Source organism: Micropterus dolomieu, linkage group LG03 (assembly GCF_021292245.1).
Source record: "Micropterus dolomieu isolate WLL.071019.BEF.003 ecotype Adirondacks linkage group LG03, ASM2129224v1, whole genome shotgun sequence".
In the NCBI taxonomy this organism is placed as follows: Eukaryota; Metazoa; Chordata; class Actinopteri; order Centrarchiformes; family Centrarchidae; genus Micropterus; species Micropterus dolomieu.
In genome coordinates, this window is record NC_060152.1 from 28,421,715 (window position 1) to 28,445,323 (window position 23,609).

Here is a 23,609-nt window from a genome sequence, read left to right on the forward strand (position 1 = left end):
TAGAACCATCTCAAGGATGATCAGAAGAAATAGACAGCACCTGAGTTAAATATGAGTGTCACGGCAAAGGGTCTGAATACTTATGACCATGTGATATTTCAGTTTTTCTTTTTTAATAAATTTGCAAAAATGTCTACATTTCTGTTTTTTTCTGTCAAGATGGGGTGCTGAGTGTACATTACTGAGAAATAAAATGAACTTTTTTGATTTTTGGAAAATGGCTGCAATGAAACAAAGAGTGACAAATTTAAAGGGGTCTGAATACTTTCCGTACCCACTGTATATTCTGGTTTGTCACATGCCACATGAATTTTGAACAATCCCAACCTAATGCAGAAACTTACTCCAGAACGCAGGAAATTAAGTGTTTAATGCACCACATTTATTGCATTTAAATCAACTTACCTATTTTGTTATTTGGTTCAGGACTGAGTGTAAAGTTCAATGAAAAAAGTTATGGTTATAAATACACTATTTGCTGAGAAGCAAATAGCATTTACAAGGCTTAAATTGAGTTGCACTTCCTCTGTAGATATAAAGATTTAAAACATTTATATATTGTACATTATCTTTAAGATTAGTTGTGTCAATGAGTAGCCGATCACAGCACAGCAAGGCGGGACTTGCCACACCCACAGCTAGCATCCAAGGATGCGTGCGCTTGACGGGTACTAGCCAATCAGAGCACAGTAGGGCGGGGTTTGTCGAAACTCTTGCAGGAAGAAAACATAAAAAGTGGAAAAGGAAGAAAAAAAGTGAATCAACTGGAGTGAAGGCGAGTGACGAAAAGACAGCACTATGACTGAGAGGAGGGGAGAAGAGAAGAGAAGAGAAGAGTGCATTTTCAGTACTCATATTGTGGAAAATGAGTATTACAACTGTTTACAATATTGCCCCTATCGACAAGTAAAGTTAGTTTTTGCAACACTGTACAAACTGCCCCTATCGACAAGTAAAGTTAGTTTTTGTCAAACATGCACACTTACACCCATACAAACCCCTAAATGCCATATATCAGGGGTCGGTAAATAAGTCTGGCATCGGGCCAAATTTTTCCAAGCCGTTATATGGCGGGCCAGAACAAACCGCATGACTTCATGTTCTCATTTAGCTCAGTCTCCCGACGGGTAGGTTGTGAGATCGATTCCATCTTATTGTGGATATTTTTTCTGTCTTGTTAAACAAATTGAATACGCTTTTGCTCACATAAAGCATGTGCTGCAGTGTGTGCGCGTTCCAGTGTTTGATCCGCATTCATAAACCTGTGGACAATTATTTTCATTTCCCTGAGAAAATTCAGGGGAATCCAATCACACGTTTACTGACGGCTTTTTCAGAGGTGTGTCAAGCAGGCCAAAGACTCTTTTGAATTTCCTTCAGAACTCTTCAAAGTAAAAGCTCTTAATAAACTTGACATGAAGCATTGCTGCAAAATACGTTCTTGCGCTTTTATTTTAGAGGCACAATCACTTAAGAAGAAGTGGTTATGTGAGTAACTGTTGCTGTCATGACTGAGATCTATTTCAGCAGCAGCCGTTATCAATTAATTTATTTTTTATTTTTCTGCTATCAAAGCAATCTGGCCCGCGGGCCGCCTATTGTCGGCCACTGCCATATATGGTCTCTGGGCGTCCTAGAATCCTTAATGCAGTTACTCGTTGTTGAAAAAAGTAGCATCCCAGGAGCATGTATGCAGGAAAGCTTCCCAGCATGGTGTTGCTGTTCATTTTCAAGATAAATCGTTTGGTCTTTAAAACATAAATATATCTCAGAGTCCAAGGTGACAGCATCAAATGTCTTGTCTTGTCTGACTAACAACAAAACAAGACAACCAAAAGCAACAGATTCTCACATCATTTTCTGTCGCTCGACTAATCTGTTAATTGGCTAATCATTACAGCTCTGCTTTATTTGTTACTATAAAAGTTAGTGTGGTTTTTCACAATTGGTCAGGGTCCACACTGTGTGCACAGACAGGTTTAGCTGAAATGATGCTGCGTCCGCTGATAGAAAATGATAATACAATGTTAAACTTTCTCCCTACTAATGTGTCTTACGTGTCATAGCTGAGAACCCTAGATTGTCACAACCCTAAATGAAATCTTGCCTTTTTTATTTGACACTTCCACAACTGGTTGAAAATCAATCAAAATGAATGCAGATTGATCAACTGAATGGCATTAGCAGTGCTGAGGTCCATGAAGCACCGTAATTAAAGAAACATAATGCAAGTATGTCTATGGTGCAACTGTGAGAGAATAGGCAGAAGCACATCCTAACACACAAATACAAAGTGAAGGTGGCACAGGGAATGTGATTTAACGCTTGTTGAGGGCCGGCCTCAGACGCCAGTTACATTACCTCTAAAACAGAGGGATTGGATTGAAGGATGGAGATAGGGAAGGAGGGTGCATGAGGAGGAGGAAGAGAAGGAGGAGGAGGCCTTTTCACTCAAAGAAAAATAATTTATTTCATTGTGATATCAAAATCAATAGGCATCGATTGAAAGGTGGCTAAAGGTGAGCATGTACATGATCCTTCAGCTGTGAGTTGCAGACTGACTGAGAGGGGAGGAGGTAGGGAGGGAGGGAGGAGGGAGGGAGGGAGGGGAGGGGAAAAAACGGTGGCCAGAGGAAGAAGTCACCTGCTAGTTAACAAAGAGGGAACAGGAAAAAATAGGAGGAAAAGACCAGGAAAATGAGAGAAAGAAAAAAAGAAAGAAAGAGAAGGAGAGAAAAAGAGAAAGAGTGAGGGAGCTCTTGCCCGGTGGAATCAATACAGAGAGGTGGAGCAGAGTACAATAGCCCCAGAGGATAGGAGATTCAGTGGTGCAAGTCTAATACTCTCTGTCTCATACACACACACACACACACACAAATACATTAACACACACACACTCGCCCCCTCTTTGAATCCTTTTTGCTCTTGCTTTCTCCTGACATTTCCCTCTATATCCTTCCTCTATTTAATTTCTCTCTTTCTCTCTCTCTCTCACTTGCTTGCTCATTCTATATCCACCCATTGCCACCCAAAACCCATCGCCCTCCCCACACATAGTGAGAAGCTGTCTGTATGCAGAGGGATGCGGAGCAAAGAGAATACCTTCTGTCCAAAAAAGCAGTCCACTATAATGGCAGCATCTTTCATCAAAAACAGACAGTGAAGTAACAATCAACACGCACGCAAGCAGATGAGCCGCGCATGGCTGCAGGTGGACAAAAACACACACACACAAAATATGCCATTTCTTAGAATAATGACACTTTTATGTGACATTTTTGTGTGTGAAAGTGGACTTTCACACACATGCTGCAGAGTCACGTGTACATGCACATACAAAACGGCACACTCCAGCTCTACTCCAGCTCTATCAGCACTTGAGACTAGTGAGGCTTCAATTAGTTCTTGATGAATGAGCCCATAAGATGCCGCTCTCTCATTTCCCTTGTTGCCAGATATCCCAGCAATCAGAGAGAAATGAATTCTCATTGTGGCGTGACTGAGACGAAGGTGACTGAGACGAAGATGACGGTGGTGGTGAAGGTGGTGGTGGTGGGGGCAAGCATAAATCATTCACCCTCTCCGGTGAGGGCCAGAGTTCAGCTTTATCACTACAAACTTCTTCAATCTAAAATCTATTTTTGCACAGCGCACACCACAGCCTGTCGCAAACCTTTGCGCATATGAAAATTGCATTATACAATTTTCTGATTATAATACATTTTTTCCAATTATTTTGGATGTCCCGGTCTTATTGTGTGAAGTAGAAAATGAAACTTCCAACTAGTACACACCCAGAAAGAACCAAAGCATGAGTCCTGTTACAAACTACTAAATGTAATCATTTTGTGTTTAATTTATTTTATTTTAATTTATTTTACAAAATCTATCATGGCATAATCAATCTACAGTGTTTAATGGGCATTATGTACTTGTGTACCTACTTAAAAAGATCTAATCAGTCTGAAAATAAGAGTGTGTGTGTGTGTGTGTGTGTGTGTACACACAGTGAAGGTTAGACTCACCATCATCAATGATGCTGACCACTACTCCATTACCAGTGATGTTGTTGCTCCAAACTGGCATCACATTTAGGTCAAACCCACTGGAGTTGTACTCGCCCTGTGCAAACTAAACACACACACACACACACACACACACACACACACATTACATTACATTACATTTACTCATTTGGCAGACGCTTTTATCCAAAGCGACTTACATTTGAGGAACAACATACAAACATCAACAGAGCATTAACTACAGATCTACAACTGACAAAACATACTAGTAAGAGCTCACAGTACATATCACATCAATGGGGTAGATACCTAGGGAAGGAAGTAAGAGTTAACAAAAAGTGCAATCAATACAAGATCATTGTAGGGGATAGAAGAAGAAGAGCACAGGAAGTGTATGTTAGAGGTTAGGAGTTAGAGGTGTTATAAGAGGAAGTGTTCTCAGAAGAGATGAGTTTTCAAGAGCTTCTTGAAGTTAGAGAGGGATGCCCCTGCTCTGATGGCGTGTGGTAGCTCGTTCCACCATCGCGGTGTCACAGATGAGAACAGCTGGGACTGAGATTGCTTTGTGTGAAGGGATGGCAGAGCCAGGCGGCGTTCATTGGAGGAGCGTAGCGGGCGCGAAGGAACGTAAGTTTGTATTATGGAGTTTAGGTAGATGGGTGCAGACCCAGTAGTCACTCTGTATGCAAGCATTAGTGACTTGAATTTGATTCTGGAGGCCACGGGGAGCCAGTGGAGGTCACTGAGTAATGGAGTGACATGAGTCCTTTTGGGCTGATCAAAAACCAGACGCGCTGCTGCATTCTGAACCATTTGTAAGGGTTTCATTGCACAAGCTGGAAGACCTGCTAGGAGGGCATTGCAATAGTCGATGCGAGTTGATGCGAGAGATAACCATGGCCTACATATTACATTACAAGTTGAAGAGGACTACTGAAATGAGTTGGTTTATTGTTAAACATAAACCCATAGCTCATTTATAGTAAGTGTAAGACCTCTACATGCAAATCCAGCAGTTATACTAACCCAGTTGCAAGAACTTTTCATTGGTCATTCATCAATTCTTTGGTTTGGTAAAGCGCTTTTTTTTTAATGCAGATCAGGTGGCGCGGTGCAGTTTTGGTACTCCTTTGCACTTGTGTCTCTGCCTGCTCATCCCTGTCATGCACTCATCTGCATCATCCTCCTAACGTCCCCTTTGTTCCATATCTGCCATTCCTCACCTGTCCTCTAGAGACTACTATAGTTTCCTGCTCCTGCTTATCACCTGACCCAGGCACCTCAGGCAGACATCCAGTCTACCTGCAGATGCTGTTTTCTTCCTACTATATATTCATCCTGCCCCAATCTCTCCTCCACATTCGCACACTTTTGTGTCATCCCAAATAACTTATAACTAATTCAGAAAAACAACATACATATAGGGTTACAGTGGCAATAGCCATTAGATTACAATACGCTGCGTTGCATTATCCTATGTTGTGTTGTGTTATTGCACTGTGCCACCTCTGCATAAATACAACCTTAGCTGTGCCAATAGTAGAAAAGAATATTGATAAGATCTGTTGTAAATGATTGTTCTTTCTGCAGGTGATCATGATCACCTGCTGCCATGTACATTGTTTATAAAGGAGGCAATGTTAGTAATTTGGCAAAGCACCTGCTGAACTACCATCAACATCCATTTACAGATATCCACAGCCTTAGACTGCTATGCTCTTCTACTGTCATCTCCTGTATTACTACAGTCACCCTAATGTGCATGTTCATTATAGGGAACCTTACACAGTGCTATAGCCATAGACAGTAGGCTATTAACATTGCTCCTGTTTCTGCCAAGGAGAGAAAATCCTTTTTTAATAACACAAAATTATAAATTTCTTCGTTCAAATTAAATAGTTTTATTTTCATCATTCGTCATTCAAAAACAACCAATAAGATGTCTGAGTGCACTCAGGCTCAGTGCCCATCAGGAGCCCGGAGAGTTCATGAACAAGTCACAGGGAAAAAAAAAGATCTTTCATCCTTGCACCTTACCTCAAACAACAAATCCACCCACACGCAAACACAAATCCACAAATCCACAAATCCACACACACACACACACACACACACAACACTTTAACACACTTTAACCATACAACGTGAAATGTTGCATATGCATACACACATATGCACCTAAAAACTATGTACAGTCGCTGTACACACACACACACACACACACACAAAAAGGTGAACAAACAGTCTTACCAAAAATGTCAATAGCTGCCCAAAACTCCCCTGCCCACACAGACACACACACTCACGCACACGCAACCAATTTGATATTCAAATTGAGTGTTTCAAGAGTCTTCAACTCTGTTGTTATCATGATGAAGAGAGAGAGAGAGAGAGAGAGAGAGACAGAGAAAGAGGGGGGAGAGCACACAATGGGAAGAAAACAGCTCAGTAAGTTGTGTGTGTGTGTGTGTGTGTGCGTGTGTGTGTGTGTGTGTGTGTGTGTGTGTGTGTGTGTGTGTGTGTGTGTACCTGCAATACTATCCACGGCAAGCCAACATCAGCCATTTTGCTACAATCATGTCTAAATTGATTTTAATTTTAGCCAAGAGGGGACCTGCAGGTGTGTGACTATTAAAGTTCATACTTAGCACTTCCCCTGCAGACTGGCGATGGGATTTTAAGGACTCACTGACGTTGCCTTTTCACACTCCTCCATAGTGTGAATGGCTTGCAGCCGCAGGCAAGCTTTAAGACTATTGGGGGGGTGCCCAGAAAGCAGGGGGATAAGACGTATTTTAAAATCTAAAAAGAAATACAATCCAGATATGCTAAGAAACAAAATGGTCAGCAGTGATATCATATCGTTTGACGTTATGTCAAAGATGAGTATGTACTGAGATATCTTCTGAAGGTAGCATGCTAATGAGCTATCCCCAGCTCATCCTGCCTCATAATATCACTTTGTACCTCAAGCGGCGATAGTCAGATATATAGAAAGGGGCCAGCTGATGTCTTGCCTCAAAAATAAAATAAATAAAGTTAAAAAAAGTTTAACCAAATTCAAAATCACTCTTTAAATATACAGGCAGCCAATGCAAGAATGCAAAAACTGGGGTGATATAGCTATAAGCAGTTAGCAGCAGTTACACCCTGATAAATAATAGGCTGCCCCCTACTGTTTTGGAGTATGAATTCAACAGGTGCAGATTAGCCTCAATTCTAACACACTGTGCTTTTAAAATTGTTCAGTCCCAGAAAAAAACTCAGTTTTACATTGTACTTGTATCCTCAATGTACTCATAAGAATGCAATTTGTCTGTTGATGCACATTACAGGAAGTAATTTTGAGTTTGAAAATTCTATATAAATTACACTTCAAAATAAAGTTGTTATCCTGTTTGACCTGCAATTCATGTTGCGATTATAATAACACTAGAATATCAAAACAACTTAAATAATTTGGTATTATTGGGGCGGTAATGGTGCTAATTTACTATTCTCATGAACATGCACACAATTGCACACAGAAGCGATTCATCGTGTTACGCAGCGTTTCCTGAATCTGACGTGGCACATTCGTATGAGCCACTGTACAAGTTAACATAAGAATATGATAAAGTTCTTGCATGAGGCCCGGTGTTTGCTACCTGGATAGTTGTGAATGTGTGATGCTTAAATTTAGCATCGCTCTCTGTTGTAGTGTTTTTATATTTTAAGTTCATTGGCATCAGCAAGGTTGGCACTTTTTGCTTTTTGAATGAAGGGGTGTAGTGTTGTGCACAGTGCTGGAACACAATGACCACCTATCATGATACAAGTCAGTAAAGCAACAGACAAAACAAATTAACTTAACTCAATTAGTAATTGACATTAAGGTACTTATATATCTTATTTTTATTTAAATCACATGAAAATAAGATGTGAAATGGTCTGTGTAATGAAATAAATGTAAAGGTTCACGCAAGTTACAGAGAAGAAGGTCTACAGTTCGATTATACAAGTGGGGTCCACTGTTTGCAGTCAGATAATGACAGATGTCCCCACTTTGATACCATGGAGTGACAATCACACTCCAACATGGATGCACAATGACAGAAAAGGACACAAGCCTAGTGAATGATTGCACAATAACTGATATAATGCTCTTTTGTAATATCACCATCGTATTTAAGATATTGGGTTTAGACATTTAGGTAGGTCGGTGTCCATTTGCTCTTTTCTCTCATTACATTTCTGCAGTGAACTTCCACATGTGAGCTTCACTAGTTAGCTGCTCTGCAATGTATACACAGTAAATCTGCCTGTTACCTGTTTGCCTGTGTAGCGGCCCACCTACCAAGACCTACATAATTTTTGCTGCAATAAATAATTTAAAAATAAAAACTTACCAGTCTGACTATTCTGTCTGCATTTAGGTCCAATCCCCATTGCCACCGCAAACCCACCCTCATACACATTAAGACAGATACTATTCTATCCTAAAAACTGCATGTCCAAACACAAAAAAAGCAATCTAGTGTATGCTGTCCAATTTCACTGAGAAATGCACAAACTTGTATATTGGGTAAACTAAACAACCTCTACACAAACACATGGCTCAATACAACAGGGTCAATATGTCAGGTCAAGGGATAGGGAGGACATGTGGATTGAAAGAGGATTAAAGGAAGTCATCTACACAAAGGTAGAGAGACCGTCTCTAAACATGATGTGTGGCAGAAAATGGATGATATTTTTTTAGTTGGTTTTTAACAGATTTCTTTACAGGCATAGTTATTTTGATTACAGTTTTCTCAAATGCTTAAACACTATAAGCAGGCTTTTGAACAAAAATTTCAACTCCATTTTTCAAAAAGAACACCCTCATCCCTAAACTCTACACACAAATCCCTTCATTTCTCATTGCCTACACCGTGTGGTCATTGAGAAAGCACTGACATTCAATACTGTTCCCTCAATCAGCACAAGTTGAGCTCAATTAGCACACAACTACCCAGGTGGAAACACAAACAGTCAAAACACACCAGTCAGAAGCTTCAATAGATAGATAGAAGGACCAGAGTCAGTTCATTCAGTTTTGGTACAATGGATCCAGAGAGATGTGAAGGAAGAAGTGTAGGACACCTGAGAGGAATAGGAGTAAGAGGAGGAGGAGGACGAGCAGTGTGGAGAGGAGTAAGAGGTGAAGGAACAGGAACAGTAAGAGTTGGAGGTGGAGATGGGATAGGAGGAAGATGAGGAGGTGTAATGTGTAAAAAGGAAGTTACAAATGTAACATGACCCACAAATTGACAGAAAGCAATCTGCAAATGTGCAAAAACTGTTTTGTGCGTAGAAGTCACTCTGTATTTTTGTGGATATGATTTTACACATCACAAATGTAAAAATACATATTTGTAGATAGTGAAATATTTGCGCATCATAGTACACATTTGGGGATTGTTTTCTGTGGGTTACAAATATTAAAGTCCAATAAAATCTTCCATACATCTATTGGGGAAAAAAAGGCATAAAGGAGAAGTGTATTTAAAAAATATTGAAAAGCAAGTGTGCTGTATTCAACACTTAAACTGTGCAGACTCTGAGTACAGATTCCCCCTGAGAATATTCTGCTCATTCACTGAGGCAGAATATGCAGAGGTACAAAAGCATCAACACTATAAATCGGTAAAAATTCACATGTAAAAGGGACATTCCAGGTTGGTCAAGTGCTGTATGTCATAAAAATGGAAGCAGAGAGAGTCTTATCGGACAGTGTGATGTGCAGACTGTAGTGCAGCAGTTAAAGAGAGGCTCCATCCCATTCAGGAACATCAAAAGTTGTCTTCCAAAAAATTCACCATTTCTTATGACACAGTTTTTCAGCGTGGCAAAGAAAAGTTCCGGTCACACGTGAAGTCAAAAGGTCACATATCTCATGGACTTGACCTTTGATGACATCACTGCAGTCAGGATGAGGTTGGATTTCTTACACAAACCTTCGTGATCCAGGTATAGATTCAAACCACCATTCTGCACATTTCATAAAACGTCTTTAAATGGATTAAAACCTAGAGATATGTAATAAAGAATGTATATATATTTTTTCTTTTCCTGATGCTGCAGTTTTTAAAAAGGTGCACGATTATCCTGTGTGCAGTCAAGCAGCTGATGATTTACAGGTCAAACATGAATGTATTCTAAGTCAAATTGGCTGTGAAATTGTCATAATATTTGCTTGACACAGGAAGATATCAATATTTGAAGCATTTGAAGTATCATGTACATATTCAGTTTGAATGCAGGTCATGGAGGTCCTTCCTCCAACGTCGGCCAGGGCTAAGTCCACTCTTTGCATTTATATTGTGAAAGAAAAAACCTTAAAAGATCAATTTTAGTTTTGCCAAAATATCCGGAAACAGTGGTCCAGACGTTGTAGGTGTAGAAAAATAGTCCACTGTTGGTAATGTACTGTAGGAATGGGTAAATGTGTGTGTGTGTGTGTTTTTTTGTGTGAGAAAGTTTGTTTGTCCGCATATGTTTGAGTCTGTGTTTGAGGAGGTTGCATCTAGGGAGCAGTGCTGCTTTGTAGTGTGTGAGAATAAAGCAGATGAATGGAGGCAGCTAGCAAGCTAACGTCCACCAGAGCACGAGGGCCGGCCCAGGGGAGCGCGCACACACACACACACACACACACACAGGGTACACAGGCACACGTGCGCAAAAAAAAAAGAAAACAGACGCACACCTTTATAAACTTGGATATAAGCCCACAGAGAGGCGTCTTCACACACACATGCACACACACCCACACAAACACTGTCATAAAGTGAAAGCCAGCAACACAAGCTTCAGATTCACTCACTCACTCACTCACACACACATAATCATTCTCTGGAGCACTGGATCACAACTGATACTGTCTCTCTAGCATATACACATTCTGTATGTACACACACATATGTACAAACGTGCTATCTCTCTCTCTCATACAAACACACACACACAAAATCCACAGCAAGCACATCCAGTATCCTGTTTAGATTTTAGCAGCTTTGAACAAACAACTCTGGAGAAGCTGGACTCAGCCTAAGCAATGATACAATGGAGTCCAATTCCCTGTGTGTGTGTGTGTGTCTTTTAGCAAGCATTCAAGCAAGACTAGCATACATACCCACACAAACACACACACACACACACACACACACACACACACATGCACATGTCTGGTCCTGGCAGGCTACCAACCCTGAGCAGATTACTGACCCTCAATCAATATCCCCGTCAACCAGAGGCTGACTAAACACAGCAGAACGAGAGCAGAAGAGGAGGGCGAGAGAGAAAAAAGACCTGTCCTCAACTTTACAGTTTTTCTCGATTGCTTAAACACATTTCTTGAAATTATACCTCTTTTTCTCGAAACTTTAAACACAATTCCACAACTTCTCACCCAATTCCCCAAACGTCCTATTTTCAGGTCAAAATGAAGCTCTCCACTTAAAACCATTCAATCTTGCTGAAAAACTCAAAAACACACACTGCAACACAGTCATACACACTGGTGAGATAAATTCAAAACAATACTACAAAAACTGGTTATAAGTACTGTTGCTTGTGGTTCTCCCCCTCAAAAACATTTTCACATGATGAACGCAAAAGAAATAACAAATGTATACATTGGCACACATTTTTTATTCCTTAGTGTACTGTACATTATAACACACCAAGAAACAAATTATTCTGCCCCAGCGTCCTGTCTTTGGTCTGAAACAGGCCAGAGATTCTTGTTCTCCACCTTCTCCTCCTCCCTACTCCTTCTCCCTCTACCTCCCCCACTTCCTTCTTTACCTCCTCCTCCCTCCTCTGCCCTACTCCTGCTCCGCCTCCTCCTACTCCTCATCTTACTCCTATCCCATCTCCTCCTCCACCTCTTGTTCCTCTTGATACTGCTCTTCCTCCTCCTTCTCTCTGGTGTCCTCTACCTCTTCCTTCAGATTTCTCTGGATCCATTGTTCCAAAACTGAATGAATTGACTCTGGTCCTTTATCTCTATCAATTGAAGCTTCTGATTGGTGTGTTGTCAATTTTGACTGTTTGTGTTTCCACCTGGGTAGCTGTGTGCTAACTGAGTTTAACCTGTGCTGAATAAGTGAACAGTGTCTTTCTCAATGACTACATGGTGTAGGCAATGAGAAATCGGATTTTTGTGTAGAGTTTAGAGAAATGGGTGTGCTTTTTGAAAAATGTTATGGTTTTGAAATTTTTGTTCAAAAGCCTGCTTGTAGAGTTTAAGTAATGGAGAAAAACTGTAAATGCGTTGGTGTGCGTTAGTTAATGATGATTATGGCCTATTCTTCGGTTTATGTAATCAAGCTATACAGTTCATCAACTGTTTGGTGTCTTTTGAAAATACTCATGCATTACAGTCTTTCGTAATAAATTTCAAAACTGAGAGTGCCGACCACTTGCTGGAAATCCCAGTCACATAGAAAAGCTGTGTCAGATTTGGGCTTCATATTCTATGTCTCTCCCACGCTCCGCCCCCATCCTGACTGTCACCCCTCCATCTTGCCCTGAGAGCTGAGGTGTCAATCAATTTGTTGCCGGTTGCCGTGGTGAATCTCTGACCCCGCCTCTCCTCCACCTGGCTCTCTCAGATGACACCCTCACATGTCAGTCAAGAATATCCACCGTGTGGATTGGCTGAGCCCTATCGCCCCGCCACATGAGTGTGCATGTGTATGCCCGGATGCTTGACAATACCATGCCAGATATTTGTTATAAATAAAGGCTAAAATTATATGTTAGACTATAATCTGGCAATGTAAGAATTGTTGAATCGATTAAGTTTTTGTATGAAAAGGACACAGTGGTTACATTATGAAACAAATTATGTAAATGCAAACATATTTAAAAGAATGAAAAATATAATTATTCTATAAAGTGTGTGTTCACATGATTCATATGAGCAACCAGAAAGACTGGCTGCAACTTCAGCAAACTATTGTAAAGATGGACAGAGGTTGATCATTAAACACTCTTATCAGTAGGGCTGGGTATTGAATCAATATCTTGTTGATAGCCACTGAAATGTGTCCAGGAACAAACCCAAAGCTCAACTAAATACTCTTCTTTACTTATACATTTAAATAGACAGTTTCTTAAATCATCTTTGTCCAATTTTATTTAATCAGGAAATCTTCTTGTTTGCTGCTTGGGTTTGGACACAATTCAACATTTAAGAAGTTTGTATTTTTGTTAGAGCCTGAATGATACTGGATTTTCTTAGTTTGTTTATAAATAATTGTTACGAAGATATGTTCTGAGCAGGACATTTTACGCTTGAAAAATAAACTTGTCAGTGCTCTCTATTGGACAATCAAGATAATGGCAATATGGTTTCTAAATTATCTTTAACGCTGGCAATTTTGTACAGTAATTTCTTGTTATCTATTGGGTGCCACTGATATGGATATATCTGCAAACTGATCATATCAGCCTTGGGGGATTTATGGGTCTAGCTTCTTGTGTTACCTGGAAAGAGGGTTTGTATAAAACTACAACAAAAAGACAAAAACAAAACAAAAACATTATATATTTGCAAAAGAGAAAGTATCAAGAAAAGTATTGTTTTGGTATTAGTGCCAAAGTATATCAGCAATGGCATAGAACATTTGAAACGATGCCCAGACCTACTTATTAGCTTACTGTTGTGCTCTTGAACTCAACTTTTGGACTGTATTTTGTTTAAGCAGTTATCAAACCAATCTTCAGGACCAACCTGCTGTTTACCTGCACAAAATAAGTTGTTCTTATCTCTTATTCAAAGATGGTTCTGAGAAAGATTACACAAAAATTAGAAGGGAGTGGTGGTTTCTTTCAAAAATTCTGATGAAGGTGTTGATGTGACACAGTTTTATTCTGGACGAGTTCTAGTTAAGATTATCATGGGGGAAAATGCTGTAAATGCAGCCACTGAATATTCTGGACTGAAGCTGATATTTGGTGCTAGTACTGTACATTACCAAATATGACACTTTCACATCCAAACTGGATTTTGTACTGCTGTTTTTCTTCACAAACACATACTGGTCATGTCATGTGAACAAGATTCTAAAGGGATGAGCTTGTGTTGTTGCAGCGCAGTTTGTGTGTCAGTGTTGCGCCGAGCCTCATCAATCGCCGACATCTGTCTCAGTTCAACATGGACAACCCCTTTCACCTCGCCTGGCGCTCCCTCTCTTTCCTTCTCCGTAATCTGCCCACCTCCCTCTATCTTCTGTCTCTCTCTCCCTCCAGTCACACATGAAAGCCTGCCTGACTTACGGCTGTCAGAGGATCATCCTTCACCATGAGGACAATAGCTGAGAGGAGAGAGAGGAGGCTTCCAGATAAGACCAATAAACACACGCAAACACGTGCACACGCACACACACACACACACACACACACACACACACACACACACACACACACACGTGCGCGCGCGCACACACACACACAATTACACCCACCAGTTCCCACTGCATGGGCCAGAGCGGGTCATTGAAGGTGAGGGACTGGTCACTCTTATTCTCCTCAGGCTGCCTGTCAGTTGCAGATTCACTCCTCCGGGAACCTGCAAGCACACAGACCCATCATGTGTATATATTTGTGTGTGTACGTTTGTGTGCCTTTGTATTTTTTTCTTGGTTTGAACTCTGACTTCAGGAAGTCCCTGGTCTCCAACCAATGGCGAAAGGCCTCCCAAATTCCCCTTCTTTCCAGTGAGGTGGAATATTGCCGGAAGATTACCATATCATTAGCATCTCATTACTGCGGCACAGCTTGGCTGACTGTCTGTCGAAGTGCTATCAGCTCATCAAGGCCTGCACCTTTCTCTCTATACACTACATGTTCCACACACTGCTGCTTTTTCTCACTTTCTTCACATCTTCATCCCTGCGCAGCACTCAATCTCACTGCAATTCTCTCTCTCTCTTTCTCTCTCTCACATATGATGGATATGAATCACTTTATTTCATAATGTACTGTGTGCATTGCAAAATCAATTAATATCACAGTAGTTAACGGGAAGCCCCTTTTCTGAACTGACTGTAATAAAACATAGCACACAAACATGCACGAATATATTTCAATATTAATTAGGGGTGTAATTTGTACAGTAGCATTTGATTTGGTATGCAACTTTACAACACATTAATTAGGTCTAAGTCTTAGCATGTGTAGAAAATGTATTCTAAAGTTTGCTCCCGGATGTATAACTCATATACAGAGTGTTGTTAGTTTATGTAACCCCTAAAATTCACTGACTCACTGGGGCGTTACGGCTGTGCTGCGGTTGCCATAGCTAATCGCGACCATTATAGTCAGTGCTTGTGAGTCCACCAGACGCAGCTGCAGCACGTCCCAGAAATGGCTCTCCGCTCCGCGGACAATAAGTGGCAAGTCTGTTTTTGACGCAAGCCATGTCAAGCAGCAAAGAGCAGATCGAACCATGCAGGAAGTCAGACACAGAACGGCATTAAGAATCAAATAATCAAAATAAAACACCCTGTGGAGGCTCCCGATCGTAAAACAACAATGAACACAGTTAAAACAGACACAAAAATAAATCATTTAACTTTGTAGCCTACTTAATCACAGCAGAAGCACAAAATGCTGATTACCAAATGAACAAAATCTAAACATGGCAGCAAAATCAGGCAGGCAAACTGCTCTGATTCTGAAATGCAGCCGTAACGTGCCGTAGCTGGAGTCAGTGGATAACTGGCATTACACAAATGAGTAACCTGGAGCTGGAAGAGTCTCCAATGTCATCTAGATCCATTGTTTGGGGGCACTTTTGTTTCCAGTGAGATACAGCGACACAGGACAAATAGAGAGGGGGAAACTATGTGCTGAACTATGTGCCAACTTTGTTTAACCAAACATGGGTCTGTCTCTGGAAAAAACGTGGTAAACCATTTGCATTTGGCGTTTCAAATTACAGTATATTACAGTGCTAGCCGCTGTAATCTACAGTGTACCCTGCAGAGATCCAGAGACCCAATCTAATCAGACCCAAGCAAAGAACATTGTACAAAACATTCAGCTAGCAGCTTCTCATTTTTAGCTTTTTAGCTTAATGACAGGAGTTACTCATTTGGCAGACACTTTTATCCAAAGCAACTTACATTTGAGGAACAACATACAAGTGTCACTAAAGCATACAGTAAGAAATTTACAAGTGACAATTAATACCAGTAAGAGCCGCAATAAATACTAGCACGTATGGCATCAATGGGGTAAATACCTAGGGAAAGAAGTAACAAAAATGTACAATCAATACAAGATAATTGCAAGGAGATTGAAGAAGAGCACAGGAAGTGCATGTTAGAGGTTAGGGGTTAGAGGTGTTATAAGAGAAAGTGTTCTTAGAAAAGCTGAGTTTTCAAGAGCTTCTTGAAGTTAGAGAGGGACGCTCTTGCTTTGAAGGACTGTGGTAGCTTGTTATAGATGAGAACAGCCGTGACTGAGATTGCTTTGTGTGAAGGGATGGCAGAGCCAGACGGTGTTCGTTGGAGGAGCGTAGTGGCCAAGAAGGAACGTAAGCTTGTATTATGGAGTTTAGGTAGATGGGTGCAGACCCAGTAGTGACTCTGTATGCAAGCATTAGTGAGTAATGATGGAGTGACATGAGTCATTTTGGGCTGATCAAAAACCAGATGTACTGCTGTGTTCCGATCCTTTTGTAGGGATTTCACTGCACAGGCTTTCATTTATATCATATGTATAATTTATGCTTCTCCACTTAAATTAGGGCCTTCAGTATTTGGTTCAAGTGGCTCCTGAAAAATAACATCTCTATTCCTGTCCTGAATACATCAATTTACACACAGACCTAAGACACTACCCAGTACAATTTGGACTCTGGCACTAAAATAAAACTCATTCAACATTTTGAGAAATATTCTTCCTTTCCTGTCTTGCCAAAAGTGAGATGAGAAGATCTATACCAGTCTGTGTCCTAATGATGGAGCCAGGAAACAATAAGCTAAACATAAAGCCTGGAAAAAGATGGAACATTTACATTTACTCATTTAGCTGACGCTTTTATCCAAAGCCATTTACAATTGCACGCCTCTGGAGCAACTAGGGGTTAAGGGTCTTGCCCAGGGACACACATTGTGTCGCAGTGGGATTTGAACCCAGGTATCTCACACCAAATGCATGCGTCTTATCTCCTGCGCCATCACCTCCCCGAAACAGCTAGCCTAGCTGTGTACAAAGGTAAAAATAGCTGCCTATACCGCCACCTCATCAATTAACATGTTGCATACAATGTGTTCATTGATATGTTAATAAATATGACGGATCATTACTGACAAAGTGACATTTTTGTTATTGACCACATTTAAACTTTTGAGTGCCTGAATTTTTCCAGTATGACAAATGAGCCACCATTCAGTGTTCACAATTCTGCGTTTGTTCTCCCTGCTGTATAGATAACATTACAAGCCGTAGTACTAATGCTGGTCTTACTAATTGTATCCTGTGCTTTAACAGAGTTTAGAGTCCCTTATGGAGGCTTTTCCACCCTGCCAAGAAACTGTGTTTGGCTTGAAAATGGTCATACTTGAGATATTTAATACTGGCACACAATATCGAACATTGGCAGCTTCAATCTAAAAATACTAGTAAGAAATATTAGACTTCAAAAGTTCAAATTGGTCAAAGCGTACAAGTGCATTCTCTCTTTTCCTTTCGCTCCCAAATGTGAATAAACATACAAACTGCACTGTTCATCTACCATATCCTTGATTTTAAATCTTTCTGTCTCTCAAACTGACTTTCATATCATCTATCAGAGCAAAGGCTGAGCGACACTGTGAGGATGGTACCACACAATGAAAGAGAGAGAGAGCGAGAGAGCACTGCAGCAGGACGTGATCCAGTACATTATTGTACAAACACACACACCACTTCCCAATACACAAACACACGCACACACAGACGATAACACATAATACACAATGATATACGTATGACAGGACTTAAGGTATATATATGGATGCATGATGAGAATATTAGAGGAGGCACTTACACATACCCACATATATTTGAGAAAGCCATACATACTTACATATATGGATAAACCAAACCTTTTACTGAATGTTTGCGTACACCTCAGTCATTTCTGTAACTCTATATTAGATGCTTACTAACATAATTCTAAAACCAAAGTGAACTTAATAATTCAGTGTATTAACATAAATTCATGCCAGCTGATAAAGGCAGCAGAGTGGCCACATTTGGAAAAGGGGTTTTATAAAGACAGCAGTGCACAAATACCTGTTTAATATTACAGACAGTAACGTCATCATCAGACAAAATTACAATGACACACACTGACACAGACTGTCACCTGAAGACCAGTGACAGTATTACTAAAATATATAAATTGGTCAAAAGTGTGCATATATGGGTAAATTATATAATGTATAATTTATCTATGTATATTTAATTGGATAGTTTGTAATTTTTGTAGTAAGTTTATTGTCCCTTTAGAAATGTATGCTGTGCTTGTGATAATTGTATAAAACAGGCAGTCACAATGAAATCAAACGAGGTGCTCCCTTATACAACAACACCACCAATAATTGAACTCAAGAATTGAGCACAACAAAATGCAACCTCACACACAGAGACACAACAAACTAATGACAAGATGGACTGATGAAGAAAATGAGCATTGACAATAATGAACTTGACTTCAGAGCACGGTTTCAGAATGTGAGACTAGTGAAAACTCTGAGATGAGAGAAACTCTAGGTTTTCTGTTTCTGTTTCAGAGACAGAGATCAGATAAACGCCAACCCTTCTGTGTCCACTTTGGCACACATTCATATTTCTAGCGTCACTGGATGGAGTTAGTGGTACTATCGGAGCTCCATTGGCGATGGCTTTTTTCCTTCCCCACGCACGCACTTCCATCACGTTCAACATACTCAGAGTTGATTGAACTGATTCTGATCAGCTGTTCTGTAACTGAAAACTCCCGGTTTCCATCTCAGGCTCAATCAACTCAGAGCTCAGGGTTAAGCTCAGAGTTTGTTAAGCCTGCTTTCTGAAAGAGGGACCAGGTATTCCAGCCCAGAATATTTTTGTAAATAATGAAATATTATTATTTCATATAATTATAATTGCTCCTACTAGGGATTACGTGGTAAATACATGTTAATAGAGAAAACAAATATTGCAGATTTATCAAAGCAGGTAATACAGCAGATTTGCTCATAAGCTCTCCTGGTATTAACTTCACAGTGTGTGTGTTTCTAACACTGCAAACTAATTTGTTATGTTACACTTGTGCTGTAGCTATCCAAAACCTGTGAAAACCACAATGTATTTACTACAGGTATTTTTAAAGCTGTGAATACAATTTATTCACTAGATCTTCATTATTTTTCGTTCTCACTTGTTTTTCTGCTCATGTAGATAATCACATTCTGAATGCATCTGAAAATCTTCCACCTGCATTCACGTTACTGTCATTACTGGTAATATACACATGGCTTTACTTCTTGGTCAACTTTAAGCAAGGAGCACCAACATTTTGTTATCTGTTAAAGAATAACTTGCCACAAAAATTCAATTAAAGAGTTCATATTATGATTTTTGGCTTTTTCCCTCTCCTTTATTATGTTATGTATCTTTTTTTGTGCATGTAGGAGGTTTGCAAAGTGAAAAAGCCCAAAGTCCACCCCAAATGGAGTTACCATCTCCCACAGAAAACACTGCTCTTGAAATGCCTGAAAACAGCTCGATTGATCAATCTGTGTCACTGTGTAAAACGCACTATAATGCTCGCCTAGCGGCTAGTGTGGTACGCCCTCAAAAACACTGGTGGAGAAAGACACTGAGTTGCAGCACACACAGTGAAAGTCCTGTTGCCTCCCCTCTCTCTCACAATCCCTACAGAATGTTAGATGCATCACTTGGCAGTTAAAATGGAGCGTTCAACACACAGGGTGAAAAGAAGAGCTGCAGCAATGTGTGTGACAAACATATGGCGTTTTTTGAACATTAAACCATGTACACCTATTCTTGTACAACTCCTAAATAAAATTATGGCCCTGAAAATGAGCATAAAACGACAATTAGACACCTGTCCCTTTTACTTGCTTGGTCTCAATTAGAAGCCTGGTATGATTTTGGAAGTGTTTTAGATGTTTAAAACCTCTGAAAGCCCACTGGGTCGCCCTATTGAGGTAGTTGTAAGCTGCTTAGGTTGCACATACAAATGTTTTGTTTTTTTCCTGAAAAACTTTAACTGAGTTGTTTTTTATTTAGTCATGATTAATTGTTAAAGGTGAATACTTTTTTTTTTTTATTTAAACCACTGGAGTTCAGCAAAAACAAGATTTTCAGCTGGTAATAAATTGGTATTTAAATACCTTTAAAAAGCTAGCTGGGAATGTTTTAATCAAAACTTACTTGTAGTTGTACTGTGGTCCAGTCGTGTCACAGGAACCCGTTTGTCTCTATAATGACGGTGCTGCCTCTGCACCCAATGAACCTGGAACCACAACACACAGCAATGCATTACATTTAGGACAAAATGAAAAAAATGTTGACTTTAAAATATTAGATATTTAACTTTTAGTTTGCTGTAAAAACCACAAATACCCTATAAAATCTCAGTTGTATTCCCTTCACTTTGGTAAGTTGGCAGTCCACATTTCTGCCATTTCTGAAGTCTTATTTTGCTTTGTATGGCTTTTTGTGTTGGATTGTGGATTTATGAGGATAAAAGCAAAACAGTGAGAAGCACAGAGTAAATTAAATATTTGTTCTATTCTGTTTCATTCTACTTTGAAAGAGAGGGAAAATCCATGGCACAGGGAGAGTTGGGTATCTTTATGGAGGAGAGTAAAAGGCTTCCTCTTCATTAGTTCAAAGAGTACTCGCTCGCTCTCCTTTGCAGTCCCATTGTCCTGGGTTAAAAGCAATGAAAATACCCCCGCCTCACCTACACCTCTGTCCTCCACAGCACACACGTGCACACACACAATCACACACACTCTGACAATTTCTTTCATAGGGCGCTGCTTGCAGCTTTGATCTGATAAGAGGATGGTCCTTGTGAAGGTGGGCACACTAAATCAAACAACAGATCACACACACACACACACACACACCACACACACACATATCAGTGTCAGACCACTGTTGTCCTCTTACACTTAAATCTGAGTGGAAGAGGTTGAAAATAAATACTATTGAGAGGCGGCTGCAGCTTTTATGTCCTAAAAGCCTGCTTGCTTTATTCCCCCTTCATGTTCTTCAATTAGACTCAATTAGCAAGAACTGGTCTAAACTACCGAGGGAAGACGGATGTAGGGAAAGGGGGCTGTTAAATGCAGAAGACCTCAAACAGGAATTTGATATGATCCATGTACAGTTCTCTAAATTTAATCAAATTGTTCTTTATATTTGGCTCATATTGATTTACCTTGATTTAAGATGAAGTTTTATAAAATAAAATAAAAACACAAATAATATTTGGAATAGTTGATTTCTAATTAACAAGGAAGAACCACATTATTTTATTTACATACATTCAATGTTACACTAGACATATCATGGCATTTTTAGTATGGTTAATTAAAGGGGTAATATGGAATTTTCAGCGGACACACAGTGTGGTTTTAAGATATCAACCAGATGTGTGCTTGTACGCGTGCTCGATTAAACTCATGAGCGAGCATAATCCGAAACTCAACCGCTTTCATACAGAGATCCTGCAATAAACGCGGAAACACCGGCATGCAGGCTGTGGCTTTTCATACAGACATTTTTCCGGCCGTTACTACCAACAGCGTAACATTACCTTTCAGAGAGCGCAGGAAGCTGGCATATTGGCACAAATAAAGCAGAATGAAAGTGGCTATATACAGACTCACCAGCAGACAGCTTCACACAACATGCTGGAAACTCAAGTAAACTGCACCAGTACAGTACTATTTTTTTATCAGCTGAGGTTGAAAGTAATCCATGGTTGTTACTAGGCATGGGGATCGAGACCAAAATTCAAAACCAAAATTTCTCAAAACCCGAAAATCAATAAGGTTCGAGCTTATCGATACTGCTATCAAGACTTGCGGGCTATGATGTAACGTTATGTCTGGAGTGTCAAATGTGAGTTAATTTGAAACACAATGGATAAGAAAATAATAAGGCTGCAGTCTCTGCCTGCTCTCTGTCGGCTCCTACACACACACACAGGCAGCAGAGTGGAATACGGTGAGGGTGAAGCTCCAAACTACTGTAACGTTAGTTGATGACAGCTACGCTCGTTACTGTAAGTGTGTGCAATAAAACCTAAGTAAAAAGACAATACTTTATCAATACACCTGTCTGTAAGGTAACTTGAAACATGTAGAAATGGTTAATTTAATCATCTCTGTCCTCAGTATCTCATTCTGTATGTTTTATACAAGCACAGCTAACGCTAGCTTGGCATTAGCCAAATGTTAAAAACAAGCTAAATAGAAAGCTGTCTGTCTGGAGCACAGACTGGTCTGTAGTCTTAAAAACTAACTAACAAACCAGCCGCTCCTCCTGCTACCTGGTAACGTTACCTGCAGCCAGCGAGAGAGGAGGAGGGACTGATAAAGACTGATGTTATTCTTTCTAAACGTCACTCACTACTTGTGATGTCAGATAAAGTTATTGAGTAACTTTGCTGTTGTCTAGAAACAACATTTAGCTGTATTTAAAATATTAAAAACAACTAGGCAGTTAATATGTACACTTCAATATGTTTATTTATTGCAAGTGATGTGCCATCTCAATATATAATGTTATCGCACATTGAATATTTTCCTCATACCTTGCAGGCCTACCTCATGCCCGTTGGGTCTGGTCTTACCAAATAACCATCACTAAATAATAGTAAAGTATCGATTGTGGTATCGATAAAGAATCGAATCGTTAAGCAGTCTCAATAAGGGTATCAATATCAATAAAAATGAACGATCCCCATCCCTAATTGTTACATTATAACGGTACATTGACTGCATTTAGCCAACGTACTACATCGGTGTTAGCTCGCCTGTCTGCTTTTCAGTAGACTAACTAACATTACTATTAGTTTCACTGGAGGCTCAGCAGCGTTGCACTGTACCGGTACACTATACCGTATACATCATTTCTTACAGGCTGAAATAATATCAGTGGTACACAGGATAGTAATATGGATCATGTTTGCTGGTGAAGTAATTTAGAAAGTTATAAAGTCACAAGTATAGTATTTTGCACCGGATAACGTTAGCAACTGGTCAATCAGTTGTTTTCATCACTGTGTTTTCACCCGACATCATCTGATTCTAGTTTGGCCTTACGGGCTTCAGTAAATAAAACTTTATTGTTGTTTTTTATCCTCACATAGAGTTTATGTTGGGGTTAATGTTGGAGTTTGTGTTGGAGTCTGTGTTGTGCTGGGAGCCGGTCGTTTTCTGGTGTTAGTGGACTGCGTTTCGTTAGTTTCAGTGTTGTTGCTGTAGTCGGCTACATTCCGGGTTCTTTCACATAAGAAGCAGAATAGTGGCTGTTCCAAGC

General features: G+C 40.0%; 1 protein-coding gene across 4 annotated transcripts in view; it reads right to left on the reverse strand.

Annotated features, from left to right (window-relative positions):
• Positions 1-23,609, reverse strand: part of LOC123968423 (furin-like protease kpc-1) — a 194,204-nt gene that overhangs the window by 137,064 nt on the left and 33,531 nt on the right. For all 4 annotated transcript variants that reach the window (XR_006824457.1, XM_046045178.1, XM_046045177.1 and 1 more), the window contains 3 exons: positions 20,484-20,565; positions 14,519-14,622; positions 4,026-4,131 (listed from right to left, as the gene is read on the reverse strand). Coding sequence is in view for 3 of the 4 variants with exons in the window: in XM_046045178.1 (XP_045901134.1) it covers positions 4,026-4,131; positions 14,519-14,622; positions 20,484-20,565 (292 nt within the window). In the remaining variant the exon portion in view is untranslated. The remainder of the gene's footprint in view (positions 1-4,025; positions 4,132-14,518; positions 14,623-20,483; positions 20,566-23,609) is intronic.